The sequence below is a fragment of the Asterias amurensis genome, chromosome 4 (assembly GCF_032118995.1).
Source record: "Asterias amurensis chromosome 4, ASM3211899v1".
Lineage (NCBI taxonomy): Eukaryota > Metazoa > Echinodermata > Asteroidea > Forcipulatida > Asteriidae > Asterias > Asterias amurensis.
Genome location: NC_092651.1, coordinates 13,067,402 through 13,093,513, shown reverse-complemented (window position 1 = coordinate 13,093,513; position 26,112 = coordinate 13,067,402). Strand labels below are relative to the sequence as shown.

Here is a 26,112-nt window from a genome sequence, read left to right as displayed (position 1 = left end):
ACGCTATTACATTGGATTTGTAACATCCTTTGCAAGAGAAACATTACACGTTAAAGTAAGCCTACATACCCCCATTCCGGGCTTATCTTCTCTTAAAGATAATAAAAAGTAAACATCCTAATTTAAACAACCATAACCGTTGACTTAAAAAATGTTCCTCGTTTTACAATGTGTGTGTCAGACGTATGTTGATTCTTCTCCAAAAGATGAGCAACCTGTTAACATGAATGTTTCGGTATGAACTCAACCAAATCCCATCTGACACGCGCTGTCCAGACAAGTGGAACACACCTCGATTAAAGATCATAAATCATTGTGAGTTAATGCCTTGTTTACCGTCTTGTGCCTAATGACCCGTCTTCAAGTTATCTATCACTGGTCCTGTGCGCCATCTTCCTGAGTCTCTAGGGAGTTGCCAAGTGCAACGCGTGAATGACCAACTCTAAAAATAGCTGCTACTTCGGAAATTGCACAAGTCTATAAAGTGGCCTGCGGTTTGCAGACGTTTAAAGGGAACGCACGCTACAGTTCCACCACTGCAGTCGTAGTCCATATACAACCCAATACCAATGTCACCCAAATATCATATCACGAACTGAAAAACAAGTAAAATGGCGGTTTTAGCTTAACAAAATTGCGCTTATCTTGATCAGGAACAATCTCCGTGAAGTTACTTCATTTACAAAGGTAATGAATTGCCGTACGAAGACGTGTTGAGTACAGGATACAAGTCTATGGAGGAGGGGAACGCCCCTTAAATTTCCCCCAGCAACGAACAAATAAAGTTAAACATTCAACAGAAAGTGAAAGCTTCACTAGTGGAGATGTAAAATCATGGTAAAATTAACACAACGAAACAGACTACATAAATCACAAATCAGCATCTAGATTTAAAGCTAAACAGTGATTTATAGTTGCAACAATTATAGAACGTATAATTAGAACAATTTTTGCATGCAAAATGGTGTTTGTTTACCACCTAACTGTCTTGGCCAAAGATGTGCATGGACACTTTGGATTTGGTCGTGAAATTGACGAAGGTATTAATATTCAGCTGTTCCAGTCACTGGTTTTTATTTGATGTATGGGTTATTTACGTCAAACAACTGGTCTGTGAAAGTGTTAGCTCATCTCGTCCAAACGAGGAAATTGGACAGAGTTTGAGGCAAAACAACACTCTCACAATGTCACACGAGACCGTTTCGCAAAAACCCGTTGCGCAAGCGCTTACTGTTGAATGAGGTGCATGCTGGTTAAGCTAGGGTTTCAAACTAGGGTTTTAATACTCTATTTTTCAACTGTGATTAAAAATGGGTGAATTATTTCAAACTGTTGCGACAGCATTCCGGGAATAACAAATCTCTTTATGACTATTTCATGCGTGTAAAATAGCATCGGATCTAAGTAGTTGCCCTGGTTCTAATTTATAAACCTCGTTTGCTTTATTTGTTATTTATCATTATTATATATTATTTTCTATTGCGTGACACGACTGTCTGACGACCTTTTTATAGATACCTATTAAAGCTCCTTGTGAAATCGTTCATGTGAAAACAGAAATCATCCAATCGGTTCCCAAACAAGTTAATTTCATTCTAAATGGTTAATTTACGGCCACAATACTGCACTATTTGGGCATGACCTTCGTCTTTTTAGTGAAACTAATTGCCAGCTATCTTCTAAAGAAAAAGTAGAGATTTCCAGGACTGGAAAAAACAAATTCAGAGTGCCTGGAAAACTGTTCAAATCACCTTGATTGACGGTTTACAAAATTACTGATGTCATGGTAAACGTAATTCAATTTGATTGCTTTCATTTTATGTGGGCATGGTTGATACTTGTTTTGACAAACGGTGAGTGTAATCCGGGCTCATTCAAGAGTGGTCAAAACTCCACCTGTTGAGGGGTATCTGGTGTGAAACGAATAGTAGAAGATGGCTAAAGTTATGTGAAAAGTTATGATAGGTCGATGTGGACTTTGTTTATGCATAAAATGAAGTCCGGTTTCACGATAATGCATTAAATGCAAAATGTGCACTTTTGACTTTTAGCACAAAAGTGTATAAATATATTAAAAATATTTAAATGTAACTATGATGTTTTCCAAATCACACTTGCTCCACACATAAATTGACGAAAACAGCTCTGTTTAGATTCACCTACTGAAACTTGTTTCACTTTATGACTTTCTGAACCCTGAGTTTTCTGCAGGATAGCAGACAAGAAAATCAGGGGGGGGGGTCCTGCCTGGCCGAACTTTCGTAAGCAGTTTGTGTTGCCACGAACACTCGACATGCGCACTGGTGTTGCAGCTTTAGTACTGGGCTCCACTGCCTGTCAAGTGTTTCTGTATGATCGGAAAGAGATATTTCCCCCTAAAAACCTTTACCAGATGTCTGGGGCATAATTTCTCCATTCTACTCCTCGGCATTGGTCGTTGTGTGTATCAAATTGCCTAAATAATATAGTTCGTGCTCCCTTGGCTTGGCTTGGAACGTGGGAGCATGGCAACCCTTTCTGCGTGAAAGTCCCAGGTGAACTGGGGGGCAATCATTTAGCACAGGCCCCGTCGTACATTTCCATCTGTTTCTACGAAGTACATCAACATTGACGGGGACGCCTGGGTACTGGGCATCTATTGGGTTCAAAACTGAATTATTTCAACCAACTTTTTTACAAAGTATGTTGTGGTTGGTGAGCGTGCTGGAGGCTGGTGGTGGTGGCTACTTTGATGCGGCCGGGGCTAGACACCGTTTGTGGATAATGATGGCGTATCACCAAACAACCCGTACTTGATCTTGCCCTTTCTCTACCTTTATATAAACACATGTAGATACATTCAATTGGCAGTTCTAAGTTCGTTCACATGTGGTGACTACGCAACATGAATGGGTGGGTGTATCGTTGACTGTCACCCAATAGGGTCTGATAAAGTATCCAACCTGAAGGGGTTTTCGTCTGCCTTTAAAGGGACTCCGTTACATCTCGTGTAACCTGCAGCTGTGACCTTAATTTGCATTGTGTCACCCAACAATTGGGTCCGCCCTCGCACCCAAATCCAATAGGTTGGAGTAGGTTTGTGGGACCAAGGGCGAAGCGGATTGGAGTTGAGCTCAAGAGCGAGGTGATAAGTTTACATCGGCGTGTGTGGGTCTCTCAGTCTTGATACCTACATCTGAAACAACCACACACTTAAGTAGTTGAGGGCCACGTGGTAGCATTATCAGTCAAACAACTGTCGCTCCCATCATCGGTATCTGCTTCATCAAAGCTAAAGGGCACTTCTTAATGAGGAAACAATGAAAAGTGTGTGACCCTCCTACAGAGGTTGACAACCCATCTTTCTTAGCAGTCACATCCGGACACACTGAGAGAAAAATACTCGCCACAGTTGTAATATTTATGTGTTAATGACACTGGTGTATGGAGTCAGGGAAGCGATGCGCTTGCGTAGGTGATGCACCAGTGATTACAAGTTGGTTTTTCATCGTGGTCTCTCAACCGAGAAGGCCGATTGGGATATTTTTTCTCCATATGAAATTGATGCACCACTGTTGAAATTGTCAGCGCGGTGGCGATACCCATTATGTGTGAGTTTTAAGGCTGGTCGTCGGAGGATTTTTTTTTTTTTTTTCATTTGTGTGAAAAGTTCCAATCGACAGGATAAGGTTAAATGCATACATACAGTGGGGTTGTTCCGCATTCACGACAGCGTTTTCTGATTTTCCCACTTACCCAGAGGAGAACATACCTTTATGAGATTGGAATCTATGAGAAAGTGGAGTTACTGCTTAAGTGAGACGCGTCCTCAAATCAACTGTTGAGGATTTCTGAAAATGTAACACTGGCATCGATGTATGACCGGTTAATGCCTACTTTCTGAATTTTTAAAGATGAACAGTCAACGAAGCGAGACGGGTTTAAATTGGTGCTCGGCCGACTGGGGAGGCTGCACACGGTATTTTGATTGTGGATGCGATGGCACAAACAGTAGTACATCGGCGGTGATCACACCAGGTACATGTACCAATCATCGTCGTAGCGAGACTGAGTCGCATCGTTGTTGCACCCATCGGTGTACCCCTGCCGTCACCGCCGGGACGATACAGGCTACTTGCACATCGTGTGTGAACCGGGCCAGCCCAAATGCAGGTACCGGCATGGCCGGGAGGTTGACTGCCGGAACATCCACGCCGTACTGGCGTCAAGCCAACGGGACTAATCATCGGAACTACCCGGACATGGGCGTATTAACTTTGCTGCAGAGCTGCCTCGCTATCACTTCAACATGGATGTCTTACTCCTCGCGGGCTCTTACCGGCGGTTGGATGGTTTATCTTTTCTTCTACCTCATTATTCTCAATACTGGATTGTCAACTTCTCATTCACTGGATGCTTCGCGACAGGTAAGATTCTTTAAAGTGGCCCAGGTGTGTGTACACTTCGCCCCCACTCTTATACATGCTGAACGGCTTAATTACATGAAATCCACTGCTGACTTGGGTACGTCTGGCTTCATATTAGACTTTATGAGGTTCGTTCATGTTCTCTTATAGGGGAATGGGGCACCGCGTTATCGTATACGAATACACCAAAGTAACACAACTTCACTAATTAGGCTACACTGTGAATCATCGACGTTAAGAGACGGGAAACACAACTTACAGCTAACCGAATTTAAACCACATTTTTTTTGTTTCATATTGCGACAGAGCTTGCTCCCCAATACGTTGCAACTGTTCCTATAGATAAATCACTGGTAGTCAAATTGACATATTTATGAATGTGGAAATACACAAAAATATGATGTTTGGCTGAAAGGTCAAGAATAAACTAGATCACCACATTTCATCGTGGACATCTGTCAGTTTGTGGCTATAGCTAGTTTTCTCGATGCTAATAAAAGATTGAGGGTTCAGAAAGCAATGCGCTACTTTAACCATGCTTTACGGACCTTTTTATGCCCCATCTGTACCACTGACGCAATTATCACCAGTTTAGATAGATTAATTTAATTTAATGGTGGTTGTTTGATACCTTATAACGAGCATTAAACACTGTGTTGTAACACGCAACAACTCTTACCCAACACTTGTTTGTTGTAAAGGAGCAGTCACACAATACACACACCATAGTTAAGTTTTTAAATGAGTCCGACGGGGATAATTTAATTTGAATAATTTGAACCTTACCAAGGCCATGTACGATTGAAGGTTTCACCCGACGAGGTCACGAAATGAATTATGAAAACGATTGTCTGATGGTTCATCGTGTCACGTAACAATAAACTGGAGGTTATAACTTGATGCCGGAGCCAACTTTAAAAACGAGCAAAATCCACAGAGAGGAAATCCGCTCGCCCGTCACACCGCACCCGAATCTTGTTGGAATCAACTGTTAAATTTTAGAAAAGTTTTAGAAACAGTTTTGATGTAGGGATAATCAAAAAGTGAAAAAATTCAAAACTTAGATTGTAGATTTTATTCATGATCATATAACAACCATAATTATGATACGCTGTGTGTTTCACACAATGGTAGGGCCTGAACTGTTGTAACATCTTTGGAGAACACATGAGCTTATTTGATAATGTGAACTTCATATCAGAACTGACCTTTGTTCATTTTTTATTTGTAATCAACTTTTACGAGGTTGAAGAATTTGAAGTATGTTCTCGTAATCACTCACATATTAGATTGTTTTTCCAGAAAAATGAGAAAGTTTTGCCTTAAATTGTGAAACAACACATGAGGCAAATCCTATATTCAGACGTATTGTATTTGTCGGCCTACCAAATAGGCCTAATTTGTTTCATTTAACGTTGTTAAAAAACACTTGATATTTGAAGTCAGCGGGGTAATCTTGAAGAGGTTAACATTCTCATAATGCGATAAACTGGCAAGGAGAATGTGCCCCGGGCCAGACTTTCTCCCCCCCCCCGATCTGACTGTCGAGCCCGCAGGGACGCATCATCCGTCATCAAATTAGGCAATCATATAGTGCCAATACCATGAACGTTTACTGCTAGACACACCAGTCGCCCACTGCTTCAACCGCTCAAAAAAAAAGAACACAAGAAAAGACTCTTTTGGAGTTTTTTCTTTCATATAGCATCAACACCTTATTTTTACCAGTTATGTCAAACGGGTAATAACATTCTTGGGTCTATTAACGTTTATGCACCGACTGACCTTGACTCGATGGTCTTGTTAACTTCTCAAAGTGACTACGTCATCACTTTGAGGGAAGTTGTGGGTGGACTGGCCGATTGCTCGATTTCAAGAGCGACAAATTGAATTTGTGGATCGACTCTGTGTAACAAAAGGCAAGTCGTAGTGTGATAAGAAAATGTATGCGGAAGGCTGGATAACTTGGTTAAAGGTTATCTTTAACTAACTACACGATTAAGGCTTCAATTTGAAATAGAAATACTTAGAGATCAGACCGATTGTAGACTTAGCATGGGTTTCCACTAACAGCAAAACGGTTTGCTCTTTTAGTCTAAATTGGTTAGGCAGTGGTTAGTTGTATGTTCCGGAAATGTAGGAGATATTCCCATATGCTGCGTTGGTACCATACGTACCTAGATCTTAATTCATCATCTGGTTTGTCTGGCAAAGATAAAACAAAAAAGTATCCAACCTTAGTCAGCTCACAATCCCAACCCAAAAGACAGACTAAAAATAGCTCGATGTTACACTTTTCGGGCCTGTTGTAAAGTTTAAAATTCCAACAAGGAGAGTTAGAACCAGCAGGCATCTCGCACACTTTGATTTTGTGTCTTGTGGGGGAGGGAGGGTTGCCTTTTGGGCATTCGGGCCAGGCCAGAGTTTCTCCTTCGTAGCCCGAGGTGTAACTCCTTGTAGCGGCAACTCTATAGCATGGTTGCCTTGGGGAGACGGGAAGTACAACTGAAACTGATTGGGGTCATAATATATATAAGAAAGAGTTGATTAATCTCAGCCTTATACATGGGGAGCTCTTGCTTATCTTTCAATGCGCTCCACCCCTAGTAAGGTACGATGCGTGGCCCCTCAAGTCATACAGTTCTCATTTCACCTTCAGACAAGTGTCAAAGTTTAAAGAGCACTTGGACAGCTTTTATGATGTTGTAATGTCCCCCCCCCCCCCCCCCAGTATCTACTCATTGATACCCTGCATCACTTGGAATGTATAAGTAGCCATGCTGGTAATGTCAAGGGAATAATCAGCATATACAAACAAAATACTCTAGAGAGCTTTCATCAACCATGGATCTCCTCCTTTGGAAGCACGTTATATGTAACTTTATCCCCTTTGTATATAAGATTTAAGAACTCTTCAATTCATAAACAATGCTTGAACAATTTATAGCACTGTGTGTTAATTTGTTAGAACAAACTTCCGATCCAAGTTCAACAAAAGTAATGCTCACATTTTAATTCAAGAAACCCTGATACCTTTGACTCATTTTAATTCAAGCACATCGTGCCCCCCCCCCCACCACAGTGTTGCTCATAAACTCTTGTATAGCAACTCATTGCAAGAATATCTGATAGTAAATTCAACTTCTATTTTTAGAGGAATAAAAATGACAAGTATCGGGTGACAGTGGCAATCAATTCTTGTTATTTCTGCCGAGCGGCAGAGATGCTAAGCGATATCCAGGGTATGGGAGCATAGGACCCCGGATATCTCAGCATATAGTCTAAGTCTGTGTATTATTATATATCTTGAAATGCATTTGGAACAGGACCTTGCATTACTGATAATAGTTCATGTACTTTTTATTTATCTATCTTGGAATAGCTTAGCTTTATCATTCTTTTCACGAATGATGTTGTTTTGCTCCTCGTGTTGCATTTTGTTAATGTCCTCATCACTGATGTTTGCGAACTCTACTTGGACTTGTGTATAATATCACTGCGAATGTGATCGGTCTGTGTACATGTACGTTTAAAGGCAAACCTTTGTTTTTTGGAGCTGTCCGATTGTTTCTATCCTATAAATGTAGATATATACAGCTAAATTAACCTTTGAACATTTTATTTCAAAAGGTGGTAGCGTTTTTGAGATACCGCCAGAAATCTGGAGCGGTTATGTCCACGCAGGAATACTAGTCCGTAATTTAAATACACAACCTCAGAAACGTTTCACACGGAAACATTTTCAGATGTTTGAATATCCCCCTCTCTCTCTCTCTCTAAAAACCTTAGTCCTCTGAAGGGAATTGTTTTTCAAAAAACAAACAAAAACAAAGGTATCCAAAAATACTCTTCCTTAAGACTTGTCAATTTATTAACAAAATATTAAGCGTGCACATAACATTTACACCGTGCTCATCTTGTCGACAATTGAACATGGATGCTTTGTTTAAAGTCGTGTTAGTGTCTTTTGTAGATAATGACTGGCATGCTATAGTAGTTTGAATTGCTTTAGTTAAATTCAAATGAAGTTATTATGGAACGTTTACAACAAAGTTCCGCGTACAAGCTTTTGAATAATAGTATGAGGGAAAGTAACCCGGTAGACAGTGGCTCGGAATAACGATTAAAACAATCTATACTTCGTGCTTTTCTTAAAATTTTTACAAAACAGTTACCGGATATCAGGAAGTGGTTGGGGCAGGCTAAACAAAATATGTCCGGTTGGAAAAAAAATCTCCCTCAACCTATCCACCAAAAGGCGCCTTTGCGATCAATACATCGTCATTATTTCATTGTTTGCAACCATATCAAAAGTGCAAATGCTTTTCTATCGACCCAGAAAGCAAAAAAAAAAAAAACATTTTACAGTAAGTGCAAAGTTATTACTAATCTATTTCCATGCTTTGTATTGCGTGACATGCATGAGGCATTTTTGTAGTCTAACTGTTAAAAAAGTTATGGTTAAGTTGGTATCCAGCCCCTGCCATGAAATTTGAATATACAGATTGGTATGCTGGTGGGATGATAGACTTTTACAGCTGCAATAAACCTGAACTTTGTCTGTCATATCACATTTATCTTATAGCTATATGATCTGCCGCTAGTTTGTAAGCTAAACCATTTGAGAGGGTGTGACTTTTAGCTCGCATTCTGAATGTCTAGCGATTTCATTTGCCAAAGGGTAGCACTGGCCCCCAAAGTAACAGGTTATTGTTAAAATGCCGCGACAAATCACTGTAACATGATCCGAGAGCCATTGTATGCATTCGGTTAATACACCATTAACAATTTATCAAGATGGTACGACTCAAAACGTTAAGAATGATACCAACTGATGACTCTTTTTTAGAGCAACCCTTTCGAATCCAAGCTAACTGCTGATTTCAAAATGACTAGAACAAATAGTCGTCAAGTTACTAAATCACAGTTTCTTGATTAGTGCAATTCATAATTATAGACCAATATTTGTATGAGAGAGATGAGCTGTTGGCAGCTTGGCGTTTATATTCCCTTGTGGAAGTTTGCAGAGTTCCCTTGACGGGAAGACCATCCAAACATCAAACAACAACCCAAAACAAACGGACAACACTCCTCAGTAGAACAGTGTAGGCTTCACAAGACAATGTTGTGACGAACAGTGTTAATTTCATACACGGTGGGACCTTCAATATTTATAAACGCAACATCCTTTGGATATTACCATAGGGCTGGTGTCACAGCTCAAGTTGTACGGCCTCATGTTGAGCATAAACCAGGAGCAACTGTCCCGCCAAAGAATTCAAGCCCTTTAAAAAGTTGCCACGTTTAAAGTTTCCCTCCTACCCAAACATTTTTGCTGGGTGACAAGAGCCAGGATTTATATTGACTGATCTTGGAATACTCCACGGAGACAGCAGGTGTTCCTAGAGTTGGAATACGAAACGCACTGCTCTGGATACTGTGCTTACGGGTCAACCTTTTACAGTTAATGGTTCGGGACATTATTTCGTAGCAAGATATCAGTTCTCTACCGATGTCTGCTGGATTTGTTGTCGTCCACTTAAAGGGATCGTGAACCCTTGTTTTTCTCTTCAAACCGTTCGATTGTTTTAATTCTCCTTAAATTTAAGACCCAACTGTAAATAATAAAAAAATCATGTTAAAGGTTGGTAGCCTTTTTGAGAGCGGTTTAATCCACGCAGGAAGAATAATTCGTAATTGTAATACACACTCTGAGAAACATTTCTGTCAGTAGCGTTTGCAAATCCAAACTTGTTGGGATGAAAACTGATATCTGTTTCCATGACCAATTACCTCGAGGTGAAATGTTTCTCAACATGCTTTATACTATCGAAAGTAACCAAGTAAGCTTTTATTACCATTCATTGTAGGAGTAGTTAGCTGAAACTGTCTTCATTTTCACGTACATGTGATGTCAATGATAGTTCTAGTTTAACTGAACAGAGCAAGGGTGGTTAAATTTCTGTATGGTTATTTTCAAGGCTTGTGTTTTCCTCGGAGCTTTTGGTTCAAACAAATAACATTCACTTGTAACCACATCGATGTTTTGCTCGGCCAAGTTCGCTCTGTTATGCTCCAACATCACTCTACACATGGTGGGTCAACAGCGATCTATTATCAAATTAAGAAGTCGTTTGTTATGCACTTAACCATTCCTTCCAATATGGTTATTAGTGTACAATAACCAGAACTTTAAAGTGGAGAAAAAAAAATCCACTGAATTTACTCGCTGCAAAGAATTGGAACCATCTGTTCTTTACTGAAAATCACTCTTCGAGTCAGAGCATTTTACTAAAACCACTTTGTAAAACAAAGTGATACGTTAAACAGTCATGAAAGATGCCCACGTCAGATGTTTCAACAGATAAAACACTATCCTAAACTCTTACATCGTTTAAAAATGAGCTATGAAAACTTCTCAATACATTGAAAAAAACATTTTCCGTCAAACAAGTATCGTACATAAGTCCTAAGTTATGAAATGGTTCACTGAAACCATACGATTTAAAGTGTGAACGAAGTGGTAAAACTTGAGTTGTAATGCGAATACTTTCCCAGCTAGTAACTAAATCTGCGCACTTCTGCTTTGTGTTAACAAAAGTTTGCAAGTTCACATTGTTTGCATACTTGGATGTTTTGTTCAAAACAGCCACTTTAGAAGTCCTGCCACAGGAAAATGTTAATAAAAACAACACCCTTATTTGTAAAGCCATTGGACCAGGCAACGAAATATAATTAAGTTTTTGCACGACCATCTATCATGTATAGTACTGTGAGTTTAGAAGTCACTTTGAACTGGATCTACGCGCAATATTTTCACGCAGTCTTCGGCGAGAGGAATTGCACATTGTCTGAGTCCCCGGAATGTTTTGAGTTTGCGGGAAATTAAAGGTTTATAGTGTTGTGTTAAACTGTCACAATTTGCTGAAGTGGAGTAACTCATTTTCTCCTGCATAAAAGTGTTATAGGAGTGGGTGGGAAAACATGAGACTAATTTGCATAGGGGTCATATGCAAACGAGGCAAAAGGTCATCTTTATAAGCAATCGTTTCAATACTTTTTTGTAACAGCCACACATAACTTTAAAATTGACTGCCGGTACTGTGTCACTTTGCTGTGTACAACTCTGAAAAGCAAAACCACAAAAGAACAAAACTGACTTTTTGTTAGGCATGCCCTGTTGCCGTTTTGGGCCATAAAGAGCCAGTTTTAGTGCATTTGCCTTGGGTGAAGTTTTATATTCAAAAGGGGATGCATGCATGACTTTTGATTTTGCTCACGGATATCAATAGGTCGCTATTGTTCGGCTCAGTTCCACTGCTGTGTTGCAGACCAAGTATGGACACAATTCATTGCGGTGTACACACTCCCTGCTATTTACTTATTGTCAGCATCAATTCAAAAGTACTTGTTTTTCCTTCACCGAAGGCTTGTCTATAAAACAAGATTAACAACACCAACTCCAATAAAGAAAGGCCGACCATGTATCAAATAATAACTAATCAAGGGTATCCTTGCAATCTACGGGATACAAACATTAGCATATTTAAATTTGCATATATAAATTATACATTATGGAAATAAAAGCAGAACTATAAACAATTACCAAGGCGTTTCTTAATTAAGACCGACAATGACCTTAAAATCTGATATATTTTTCCCTTGGCACCCCAAAAAAAATCCACCATTGGTCATTAGCAATTCCCAATTCTTAAACCTGACACGGGGAGACAAGGGTGAGAAATTCATAGCGTATTGCCAAGAATTAAAGTTTGAGACAAACAGCAGGAACCCGCTTTAAATGTGGGGCTAATGAGACGGGAAACAAAACAAGTCCCCGAGTGAGGAGGGAGACTTTGGCTCCAAGCAAGTCCACTTTTCGGTCTCGTTTGATCCGTCGCTAGGGGATAACATCCCGTGCCCCTTCAATGTATTTCATTTCATATTTCAGAGCTCCCTGAGGATTTAGAGTCAATCAGCAGTACTTAAGATATGGTTACAGTCTCCAAAACCGCGTAGGTGCATTGACTTTAGGAAAGAGAGGAGGACCAAAAATGATTTTGTTTTTGGATCATAACTGAAGATTTTGAATTCAATTTACACTTGTCACGGAATTCATTTGCTCCAGGAGAAATAGCATGTATGCATGTAACACAAGACCGCGGTTGAATTAAGTAAATATGGAATGTTGTTAAACAACCACCACCACAAATTCGTAAAATATTCTGTTTTGTGTATCAGTCCCCTGCACATAAAGGTAGCCAGTGTAATGCTTTAACCTGAGGGCCAAAATGACTGAATTGGAAGGTTATTTTTCACAGATACCCCTAGCCCTTTTAAGAGGTGACGAAGTGTGACCATACCGAATTTGGGGTTGTACTTTTTCCCACTCCCATCCAACTCAATATACGTATTCTTTACATGTATGCAGTATTCTATTATTATTCTCTTTCCCAATTACGGTCGAATTCCTGAATATACCATATGCCCATTTTAGAGTGAATGTGGGCCAACTGGTTCCACCGTCAACCAAGTGATAAAACGCTTTGGGGGAAAAAATTTACTCTGAAGCCCATTGTGTCTGCCTCAACCATTTGAAATTATTTTCTTCTTTTTTGAAAGCTTTTAGGCATGTGTCATATTGTATCTTTTGTTGTGCTCTCTGAGCGGGTATGTGTAAAGGATACGTCTGGTAGGGTGCCTAAAAAAAGTTAGTCTGGAGCGGGGGGGGGGGGGGGGGGCTTTAAGTGGCGCTCGGGACTTTCCAAACTGAAAAACGGAATGATGTATACCACTGACAATCCAACCTGACGTACCGACTCAATTATATATCAACGGCGCTACAAACCGAAAAACAAACATTTGAACATGTTTTTCAAACCTATCTTTCAGCAAATGCTGTGCACAGTATACGAGACCACGGATGTAACCGCTGATTAGTTTGTTCGGAGGCTACAGTTTTAATTCTGGCATCCCCTTGTGTGACTATAAAAAGCTCATCCAAATATACACAGATACAATAAGGTCAAATATTAACGGATAAAAGAAAAATGGTGTCAACAATGTAAAATACAGAACGAAAACAGGTAGAACAAAAGTGTGAAACAAGCCCGCAAGTTGGAGCCGCCCCGACCAATACTAATCGAACAGTAAACACAGTTACATAAATTTGGCAATGTATTATTTAGAAGTTCACCCTATCCATTCTAGATTTCTGAATCTGTTTCTATTTTCTCTCCCCCAAGCAGCTGTCAGAAGCTATTTTGCCGAGGATGACTTACAAACCTCAAACCAACCTTGGCTGTTTGGATTTATTGCACCTTGATGGCTGTGTTAACTATCGGAATTATTCCCTTTGCAAGTTTCGCTTCTGGCCAAATAAGGAATGTTTGATGTATTTCACCTGTTTCGGTTTTCATCATATTTTCCTCAAACAATAAATTATCGTATTTAAAAAAATACCAGCGAGTTCATGTTTGTAATAAAACAAATATACCTAGTAAAAGTACAACACACAAAACAGTTAATAAACATGAAAACATGAAAACGAAGTTGAAAGGGCAATTTTAATTTGTAATTTACCATGGCTGAAATACATTTGGATCGTAACTGGCTCGAATGAAACCACTGTTGAAAATTTTGACTGTTTTGAAAGCGACCTTTAAATCAGTTAAAAATCTATATTTGTTGGTGAACCATAATTAAAACCTAACTTACGCCGTAGCATATCTGTAACTCCCAATTGTCTCCAAAGCCACGAATTTGGTTTAGCATCTACCTTAAAAAAAATGCAACAACAAACCTAACCCTTTTAGACAAATATGCAGTGGATGGCCTCAATGTCACTTGGAATCTCTACATGTTGCTTAGTTTTATCAAAATGGTTTCAAATTTAAGATTTTCTCCGGCCCAGATTTCTGATAGCTCTCTAAACTAGGTCGGTACATGCGACCTTTTTTGTTGAATGTTTCTTCATTTGAAAGAATGCGTCAACACTTCTACAATTCTATCACAGTAATTTACATCATTGTCATACGGGATCTCAATCCATGTTTGGTTTCATCCCCAAGAAACGGGCAAGGACCACCTAGGGTGATCTCAACATGGACTCTGAGGGTAACTGGAGTATTATCCATATACACTCTAGCGTATCGATAGGTCCACCCACGGGACCCTTAGCGGCCCGGCTTGTCACTCCTTGCCCGTTGGCTGGGAGTGGATGATCGGCGGGGCTCAGTGGGGATTGATAGGTGAGACGGGAAGTAAAGTCTTGAAATTCTCGTGTCTTCGAGTCTCTCTGGGTGAGGAATCTTTGAAACAGTCGCAGAACCAATGTGACCCCGTTTGACCTCATGACCAGGTGTCGTTGACCTTTCCAATGTGCTTCATTTTGTTTCAAAAGATCGGAATTAAGGAGGGGACTATGTAGGCCCAGAGAAAATCGTGATAACAGAATCTGCACGTGGTGATAGTCTCTTCATTAATAGCCTTAAAAGCAAAATATTGCTCTTATTATGTTTTCAAATCAACGCCATGTTGGTTTTGTGTATTGTAGAACCAGGTCAAAGTCGTACTTTACTCTAATGGGGAAAACTAAAAGACAATTTCTATTCTTACCTAATGACCTTTTAAAAACAAGCTCATTTGAACCCCATTTTCAATGTATAATCGTATTAATGGGTGTTTTTTCTATACAAACTATAGTGTATTTTTTTCCTGTAGCAAATCGCAGTTTCACCAACTGGTGAATGCGGGGGAGGGGGGGGGGGGAGGGGGGGGGGCCATGGATGACTGGGTGACAGAATCTGACCGGTTGTGGGATGTGCTCTGTCGGTTTGCGTGTTTAGAAACAGATATACTTGGCTAGAATTTAACAAATGGTTGTTGTTAAAGCAGAGTTAAAAAGGGTCTTCCAATATAAGGGTAGGTCTGAAAAAGGTTCTAAAGTTGCCTTGAACCCAAACTGACTGACTTGCAAACCAGATGTACATGTACACTACGTCGTACACACTACGCCATACAAAGTGTATTGTGTATACCTCCTGTTGAACATGAGGCGTACAGTGAATGGATCCACCCTCCTTGAATGGTCACGCCCACCTCCCCGGGTGCACACCATGTTTTATTTGAGCTATTTAAATCCAGTCATCAGACAGGGGGAAAAAAGTTACTGCGGTCGACCGAGTGTTTCCTCTAAAACCCACATCAAACGGTCCAGGCATTGCTCCAGGCCAGTCCCTGTAAATAATCCAATTTTACCCCCATGAGATAAATGGCAACAACATGAAAGCGAGGTTGTTCTATTTTCATTTTTCCAGGAGCCTTTTTTGTGTTTGTGTAGGGGGAAAGAAATATTCAATGGGTGAGCGGTGGAGATCAATTGCTGGCTGTCCCAATTAAACTTGCTGAATAGAGGTTTGGCTCAGACTCTCATACGAGTAATTAAACACCTCAGATTATTTGACAGTACTTTCTATATTTTCATGCACACCATGAGTTAATAAAGAAAACTCGGGCAATAAATCTAGCTCAAGATTACAAAGAGGGCACTGACTTCAAATTTACACAACAAGCGACGCCTCATCAGTTATTTATACAAACACCTTAATCCGTTTTAGCTATGAGCATTTACCCATGAGCTCTTGTTGTGTAAGAATTGAGTTAAAAGTTTGATCAACTGCCTTTTGATTTTCTAGCGGTTTTGAGTTCCCGCCCATTACTAGAACTCTGAAACACAATCCTACACAATTTGCATTACATTGCCGCCATTTGGCAATACACTTTGTCATTACATACCCACCTGTACAAATCTATCGACATAAATAGGTTATAAGGAAAAGTTTGCCAAGGTTCATGGAGTTATTATGGGTAGACATGTAATGGAAAAGGCAGGAAATGTCACAACGCGTTGAAATATCAATCAGTCTGACACGCTCGTCATTGTGACAAACTGCCCTGTATGTCTGCTTCTTTATTTGTTGCTTCACTAGTCACGTGGAACATTATTCCATTTGTATACGGTGTCTGCCTTGGCCTAGTTCATGTTCCAGAAGGGATCTTTGTACAATGAATTGAACTTCGCCTTGATGATGTAACATGGGGTCGAACACTGCTTGATCAAAATTCCCACCCTCCTTAAATGGTTTCGTCCAAAAGACGAGCGTTTAAACAACATCTAAAATGACGCCCCGATATAACTGCATTTGCTCGTCAAAACAACGCCGCATTCAGGCTCAAAGATGGGCATTTCTAATATCCAGCTAGTGATTTTATGTCTTCACTGAAATGCCAATTTTGGTGAGGGTCACAACATGTTGAAGAAGTTCATTCGACATATATCGTTATTGTAGATTTTCAAACTGTAAGCTTACCACAAGTGTAGTGTCTGTTTTTATTTTTATTTTTTGTAAACTTACATCCAGTTTCTGATACAAGTACCATTGGTGAAAATAACAAGATCCAAAACAGCGATGTTTGGGGGCATTAAGTTTTGCTGTTCAACCACCATTAAGGTGCAATTGTGCAATAGGTTTCTAAGCAATATCGCCATTGTATGCATGAATAAAACCCTAATGGAAGTCAAGTCGTTATAAATTGTGAATTAAGTTAATACAAATATAAAAATTCACTCAGACCTTTGATAACAATGCAAGTTTTCTTCTACTATAAAATTATTGTTTGAATCAAAACACAATAAAGAGGGTCATAACCTTTTTCAGAGTTGGAATGTCCATTCTAAGTACACACTTGAGAGCCCAATCCCAGAGCCACAGCTTTTGCCAAGAAGATGTTGTTGTTTACCCGGAAGGAAAGAGTTAAACTACTGCAAATTACAGATACTCAAATAATTGAGTTTTGTTGTGTAAGGGGGTGGTATATAAACATATGGATTGCATTACTATAATTTGTATCAGTTTTTTTTTAGTAACACCTGTTATAAAGCTGGAAATCCTAATCGCGTGTATTGCCTACTTATATTGCCAAAATGTCGTGTAAAAACTAAAACCGCTAAGAAACTTGAATTTTGTCAAAATAAAGTGAACACGACTCTGTATCGATTCTAACGAATGTTCGATGTTTTACTACTATAACATTTACTCTAGAATTACTCAAAATATTCGTTTCGGTAATAATATCCAAACATAATAGATAGTTCAGATAAATTGATATTTGATTGGTATTCTAAATATAGTCCCATGTTAGTACCACACTGCAAGGATCTCCTTCGCATTACGTATACTGTTGAGATTTACAACTGTTGAAGGACCCGAGAAGAGGAAATTATTCGTTACTTGTTGACAAATTCAACAAGGACAAATACTTCCCGAGGAGCCAGTCTCTTTGGAGCCTTGACCGAGGGTAGAGAACTACATTTCAGTACCATTTGCAAGAGCACTCTATCTGACCCCCTTTGTTCGTTTCTACCTAGATTGATACTCCTAGCCAACTTTTGTTCCCTTTTACAAAACCTGTCACGGCAGCAAATTTATAGGTTGCTTAATAGGCAGTGTTAAGGCAAGGCATTCTGCGTACGAGTTATCCTTTTTCAACCATTGTATGCTTGATAAAGGACAATATTATGAAGAAATGAAATAATTTAGCTTTTCTATGAGAGTCAGGGAGCACTTGGTCAATGTCAAAGACGAATATTGATTTGGATAGTTCAAATGGAAACAATTAACATCGCATTGACCTAGAGACCAGTACGGACGGGAACAAAGGCAGATGACGAAAATATTTATTGGAAATAGTTTTTATAATAGATAAAAATCGTCATCAGGAAAATAATTGTCTAACTACGATTAAGGTCATGTCGACATAATAATATCTCTCTGAAGGTTCTTCTTTATCAGTCCATTAACTTTCGTAAATCTAAAGAAACATCAAAAAGCAGTCTAGTTGTACATAATCATCAACCACATTTCAAATTACCTGTCATAAAAACGTCACCCCGCTCTTGCTAGTTAGCTGTCAATGTCGGAGTGTTCACAGCTGCAATGGAATGATTAAACTCGGCAGAAAGATGTGCAGTTAAGCAGCGCAGTGTCAGTCTCAGTTCAATCACAATCAGTTGATTTGATCACATAAATATTTTATGTTGATTGTGTAAGATTGAGTTTAATAGTGTACACTTTTCTTTCAACTCTAGTAGAGTTTACTTGAAAATGTATTAACATGTATTAACATGTTTATTTAATAAGTGGCGTGAACATCGTCCATCCAAATAATGATTTGTGCATCATTCATCCTATTAAAGGTTTTATATTTATAAACATAGTTTAGGGCAAGGTGATGGGCAATGTAATGTTTGTAAATGGTGTAAAAAAGATTTACTTTTTTTAAGTAGAGTTGTAGGGAATATGCAACAATTGCTGTGCAGAATGTCTGCCGAAAAATGGCACAGTATTTCCTCATTGTTAATCATTTATTGTTTAAAGCTCTACAATTAAGCAAATCTTTACTGAAACACACACCCTTACAGAAATCTCTATCCGAAGTCATTGATTGGTATTTTAAACATCAAACAAGCTTACAATTCGAATAAAAAAAATAATCCTTTTGTACAATGTTGTTTGACAATGATGCCGAAAAAATGGCAAATAGACATCTTATGGCGAAAGTCATTGTAAAACATGCCTAACATTTTGAAGAAAAAGTGTGCAGTACTAAACAAAACTGAACAACCTCGTACGATTAAAAAGGCTTCACCTAACCTATTCTTTCATAGTATGCCTGTTTTTTTGTCCATTGCTCTATGGGTAGTCGATGCAGCGTGAAAGTGGCAAGTAAGCAAACCATGGTAAAATCTTGTACAATTTAAAAATGCGCAAAGCTTTATGGACGCAAAGTTTGGTCAGTAGAGCATTGACTCGAAGTGAGAAACTAGTTCAAATCTTGTTGCTCCTTGCCTTGGGGCACTTACCTTAAAGGAAGACAGGCACCTCGGAAGCAGTTACAAGTGACTGCTTTTTCTTGCATGATTTAATAGAGGAAATTGTGTATCCTCACCCATAAGGGCTTCTCTAGGGCCTAGATCCGGGGCACTCCACTCTCGGATTAGCCCCCTATATGGAAGAAAATGACCAGTACAGTAATCCTAGAAAAGTAATAAGTTATCATAACATGTTTCTCAATTATATATTGATAACGAGGAAGTTTAACCTTCGCAAACTTTAAATATCATACAGTTCGGGTAATCAGGATTAGTTTGACGATTATGCCGAAAAATGGCAAACAGACATGTCATTGTGACATTAATGATGAATTAAATATATTAATGTTAATTTGGGTGAATCCGTATCGTGTTTAATTAATCAGTGGTATCACCGGTACCCCATCGCTCAAAATTAAATAACAAATTACCACATTTTGTATAAACCTATCTTGTTTTTCTTTTCCAGCCAACACAAAGATCAGAAGACGCAACGTTGCCCGTCAACACAGTGGAAGATTACTTACAGAAAAATTTCCCGAACAGATCTGGGTCGGACGGTGAGAGCTCCGTTAACAACAGAGTCAGACTCGGCAGAGCAGGGAAATTGAAACGTAAGAAATGTTCAACTTTTTTTTTACTCTGTCTCTTTTCATTTATTTTGGTAAACTTGTAACTCCATGACCAGTCATTAAAAAAATGAAGTGAAGTTTTTTCCCCCTTCCCTTGCCTGTGATGAATCCGACAGTTTTTGTAAGCGCTTGTTTTGTTGTTGCTATACGTTGCATACCTACCAGTCGGAAAAGGTGAAAAGGGTAGATTTACAAACTAACAAAGGGACGCCGATTTCAATGTGAGATATTAGTTCTATTCTTGGTTAGATTGTAGGCAAGGGGATATAGGTAGGGTTCAGGGGGTTGTTTTCAGCTGCGTCACGCTGCTGACTGAAAGGGTACTCTTATTAATACACGTCGGTTAATACTTGCACAACTTGCTTTTTGAGAACATAAAAAACTGCTTTCTGATACCGACATTCCAAACTTGATACATTGATTGTGTGCGGCCATAAATACTTGTCACTATGGCGAGTTTTGTATAATGTATTGAATCGATTATTAGATTGCAGAAGCCAATAATGTGCAGAATTCATAATCGTGCATGATGCAAAGCTGATTGCGTCATCAATCATGTATGAGTTATAGTTAGCTTAGGGTGCTGTCGTCTTTAAGAAGTGTAGAAAAAATGTGAATAATTCAGATGGATTACTTGGAAAGACGCACTTTCTCTACTTCAATGTTCACATGAAGATTGATTGTAAAGTTGATATCTTGTGAATCATGCTTTTACAAGCGAACCAATACCCTAACTACCGTAGTCTTGCTGTAGATGCTGGGGTCGATTTCACAAACATAGTCCTATTAACTCAGGACTAATCCTAGGACTCTTTTAGCAGTTATTGAAAACCACCCAAAGTTCTAAGTAATGACAATTAATTTGTCCTTAATCGAGATAAGACTAGTCTTAACTCTTTGTGACATCCACCCCGTGTACCGTCTTGGTAGACACAATCAAACCGTTGAAAACCGCGCATTATATTTTGTATTAATCATTAGTGCTGATATAGTTTCTCTTAATATCCGTTATTGGCATTTAGCAAAAAAAAATCCACCAAGATTCCCAAACCATGCCCATTCCCCTAAAGCAAAATCTAAGATGTCCTCCTCCAGGGAGATGAAAAATCATTTGAGAGTTCCGTGTAACGGGCCCTGTCAAGTATCTGGCACTTATATGTGATACAATTCGACGTACGTCTACTGACGATAGCAATTGATATCTACACCGTGCCGGCCATCGCTCTTCGAGACCTTGTTTACTTTAGAGAAGGGATGGAAATATGTCGGGTCACCGCCCTCAAATATGTAGATGCCTGGATGCTATGACAAGACATGTGGATCTGCCAACTAGAAAGTATGATATGTGGAAGGGAATATATTTCTAATCCCAGAACGGCAATAACAAAATTACTATAGGCATAATAACCCCTTGATGAACAGACTACAGCTATATATAACAGTCATACCAGTACAGCCAAGAAAAACTGCTGTGGGTTTTGCGGTGAGGTGCATTTTAAAGGATCATGTTTGTATGTTCAAGTGAATCAATTGGACGGATGTTGACGCGCGTGACGTTGTTTGACTGTGAATACTCATTATCGAACCGAGCTAAATGCCATAGACCAAGCCAAGATAATCTCGCAATACCGAACTCTCAAACAACACCATAGCCGAAAGTTGATCTGACTATAACAATGTGACGAAGATTGACGGAATAAGATCATTGAACCCACCGAAAACAGAAAAATAATATGATATGTTTTTTTATGCCACCAACGACTAAAAGTGATGGTTTTGAATGTCGAAAAGGGACACGGAAACAGGTGAAAGTAACAGCTGTTTGACTGTGGTGAAACGAGGCACCAGTATTACTTGACGTGTGGATTTAACCTCAAGTTGTCCAGAAATAGCATCACGTCGAAAGCAGCCCTCATCTTGAAATGCTCGATAACCCACAGGGGTTTCCCCTTCATATTACATCATTTCATATAACATGGAGTAGGGGGAAATGACCCCTGCCATAACTGATTGGATACTTCAACGATGACAAATTCATACCAGCCTGTAATAGATGGACTGCTCTCCCAGGATTACAAATTCTTAAGATGAACATACATTTTTACATGTCCTTATGTTTGACAAAACGGACGTGTTGAACATTGCCACTAATTTAAAAGTACTGTGTTATCTCTTTCTCAGTAAAAAAAAAAAAAAAAAAAAAACATCCAAGGATTTTTAACATGTTTTAACTTTCAAAGTTACTGGCAAATAAACCAGGTTCTAAATCCTAAAACATCAACAAAGTATAAGCACTTCTATCAAAAGCAGTAATACATTATTTTTGATTGATCAAATTGCTCAGTCTCTATGGACATAAGAACGGAACATCCTACAACTTCTTGGATATGGAATCGACGTCTATTTTTATAGGGGATCCTTCATGACTCACATGGATGATGAAGTGTTAGTCATTTGTTGTATTGAGATTTGCTTACCTGTCCTAGGATGTTTTGGCAGAGTTGTTTCGTTAAAAGAGTATGATTAAGGAATGAATTGACTGTAATTGCTGGCTTTGATGGGGCCTTTTACTTGTTTGTTCGCAAATGTTGTAAAGGTCAATTGACACATTGTCAGAAGTAGAAGTTATGTCAACACATTAACATTGAATGTATAGTTTGGTAATCAATGTTAGAGTTAATGGTAATTAAAACTACATTGATTAGAAGTACAGCAGCTTTCGATAGTACAAAGTACTTTGGGAAGTATTTCGCTTTGAAGTAAGGTGGTTAAGGAAAATATGTAAGTTTTCATCACAAAATATTTGAATCTGAAAGACTTAACTGTCAGATAGGTTTTTCAGATTGTGTAGATTTCAAGGTATGGATTATTCTTCCTGTGTTGATAACCGCTCCGGATTTTTGGCGATATTTCGCAAACGCTTCTACCTTTTAAAATGAAATGTTCACATGTTATAGTTTTATAATATACATTCACATAGGATTAAAACTATCACACGGTTCCAAAAAACAAATGTTTACTTTTTCTTAAAGGTACTAAGTACTCGAACTTCTTTAGATTTTGTTTCCACTGTGGAATTGATCACCGACCGGTAATGATTTTCAGACCAAGCACTACTTTCACATTTATAGTATATACTGACTGATCTTTCTCAAACGTGCTTGGAAATAGTTTCATTTTTGGCAATAAATTAACCTTGCAGTAATAAAGAACGGTGCAAACTGTCAGTTATTGGACTGTTTTCGCTGACAATGATTAATTTTCCAAAATTAGAAAACACTTTAAAGTAACATGGTCCTCGTTTTCTAATCGCGCCGGGATTCTTCCGTGGAACTGTATACATGTGCAATTTAGTAATGACATGTTTTCATTTGCTTAAAAGGGGGTATTTTGGAGGAAAGTTCGAAAAGGGTTTACACTCGTTCCACGTGCAAGGCGTACTCACTCTGGTAAACAAATAATTGGGCACCGACTTAAATAGGGGGTTGTTTGATTTTGGGTTTTTTCTTTTAATTGCCAAAACCCAAACATGTTTACCACCTGTGATATCTGGTTTTAGAATGACTATATCATTATGTTGCGAACCCAAATGTTTACGAGATGACTCCATAAGTTATTAAAGGAACATCAAGTTCAGTAATGCGAGTTGTTTATACATTGACACTGCAAGGTATTGGGTGATAGTGCAATAATATGCAATATTGGACAATAGATGTAAACCAATGACTGACCACTTCGTCATCAGTGGTGAACTACGTGACAATACAATCCACGACGGCGCAAAAAGAGACTAGTATAATTAATAACCTCCCCCCCCCCCCCCCCCCCCCCACCCGCGTGTAAACCCGTACCACCATTTTTATTGCTCTTTCTGATCAAATCGAGCGTTGCCTCAAACCGCGGCCTCCAACTCGTGGACGTGTGAGTTTTCAAACGTAACTGCAACAGCTTCAAGGGTGAGCCATTCATAGGGTAATAAAAACTGGGCGTCACGGATGAATATGACAGACAGGGGGGAAGCAAAGAATAAACCGGTTGGGTTGGAGGGATCTCCAGTTTAGTGCGCACGCAGCGAAGCTTGTCCAGTTGAAGATGAGATAATTAATATCCATACTTCTGCTCTCTATAGGAAACGAAATTGGACAATTAAAATCCAACTGTTGTTCACTTTTCACCCAACCTTTCCCGGGCGAAAGTTAAAGACCGCCTTTTTCTCGAACCGACCAAACAAAAAGACTACTGTGTCGGTCGGGAATCCCTCACGCTAGAAAGTGTCCTATAATCATAAGAATCAAAAACATAAAATACACCTCTAGTTTGTGCTGCTTTGTTTTCTCCCCTTCCCGGGTACAATCACATTTTGTTATTTTTTTTCTTAAGATATTAACCAACAATGAACTTCATGCCCTCCAGATAAACACATAAAGTGCAAGATGCATGTCGAGATCAAAAAGAAGGGTTGACCCAAGCCGAAAACCTGCCCGGTGACGATCACACGTTATTTAATTCTCTTAAATTAGTTAAGGGTGTAGTAATTGTCATACCCTGCAGACAAACACATAAAAAGCAACTTGCATGTCCACATCAGAAACGGTGCTTTATAGAAGCCGCGGTGATAAACCCACAAGGTGTGAGGTATTGACGAATGGGTGCCATTTAGTTTTTGAAATCTAAGGCACAATCATAACATTTTGAATATCTTTTTCTTAAATAAAATCACTCAACATCAATCATTGAAAAAAATATATGAAGATCTGAATGTGTGTCAACTCATCATGTAGTGTGACCAAGCCACCTTTGACAGCCACTGGGTGTCTTCTTTAGGCTGATTCTCCAGCTATACAATATTCGTTATTATCAAACCAACACAAATGGCAAACTTATTAGTATCAGACAAAAAGTTAATAAATTTCGTCGGGTTGTCGAAACCTCTCAGCAAAAGCAAATTAGTATTTTTTATATTTTCAAAAGGTAACTTTGAACGAAGCTTTCGAGCATCCCATTTGACCATGTTTTCAATTGTGGCAAGATTGGACGGGAAGTTCTCCAAACGTCCACACAATTGTCTTATAATCCACTTTGCATCTGACCAAACTTTTGCTGAGGTACTTTCGAAACTAGTTTATCCTGTCATAGTATAGCAGACATGCCTGAAGGCAAACTAAAGTTGAATCATATGGCGCCCCTTGAAAAACAACCTGTTGTTAGAAACTTTAAAATCAAAGTGCTACAGAGACTTAACATTGGTTCATTTATATTATAGTCCACATACCCATTACCCACAAAATGTGTTTTTAAAATCAGTGCTCGATTGAATTATTTCATTGATTTCTGACCGTTAAATTTTCTTCGAATTGACAGGTCGTTCATAACTGTCGTATATTATAAGGAGAGACTTGCGTGGTTTCTCGAATCCTATGTCCGTACTTGGGTAGGGAAAGCCCGTTAGGATTATGAGGTCCCGAGCTCGTTGACAGCAATAGTAAAGAGTATATCAGACTCAATGTATTAATAGTAACACACAGGGGAATCTGCTTGTAAAATCCGACAGACTCTTGTACCGAGAAAGGCAGAAAGAACTGACGGGACATTTTTGTGCCGAAAACAGACGCAGACGTTGAGCCGGAATAGTCCGGGATTTATCGACGCGACTCAGCTAAGAACAAAAACATCATCTGTTCGCTTTGCATGTAATGATGGGTTCGTTAAGATGGTTGATTTCGAGACCTCAAATTCTAAACTTGAGGTCTCGAAATCAAATTCGTGGAAAATTACTTCTTTCTCAAAAACTATGGCACTTCAGAGGGAGCCGTTTCTCACAATGTTTAATACCATCAACCTCTCCCCATTACTCGTCACCAAGAAAGGTTTTATGCTAATAATTATTTTGAGTAATTACCAATAGTGTCCACTGCCTTTAACCACTTAAGTCTTATAGAAGGAAGTTTTCACCATTTTGTTGCTCTCTCGGTAGCAGACTTAGACGGAATGAACTTATGCATGAGGTGAAGGTAATGGGGACGTTCATGGTCTTCATTGACCGACCAACCACTATTAACACCCCAGTAAGTTTTATTGGTCATTTTTGAGAATATCAGCTCAATTTCTCGCTATTAGTTTCTGCGGTAACGAGCTAACAAGT

General features: G+C 39.0%; 1 protein-coding gene across 1 annotated transcript in view; it reads left to right on the top strand.

Annotated features, from left to right (window-relative positions):
- Positions 1-2,204: 2,204 nt before the first annotated feature.
- The window catches only part of LOC139936628 (uncharacterized), a 30,714-nt gene continuing 6,806 nt past the window's right edge, over positions 2,205-26,112 (top strand). Inside the window, exons 1-2 of the mRNA XM_071931482.1 lie at positions 2,205-4,406; positions 19,808-19,952. Of these exons, the coding sequence (XP_071787583.1) occupies positions 3,894-4,406; positions 19,808-19,952 (658 nt within the window). The 5' untranslated portion in view covers positions 2,205-3,893. The remainder of the gene's footprint in view (positions 4,407-19,807; positions 19,953-26,112) is intronic.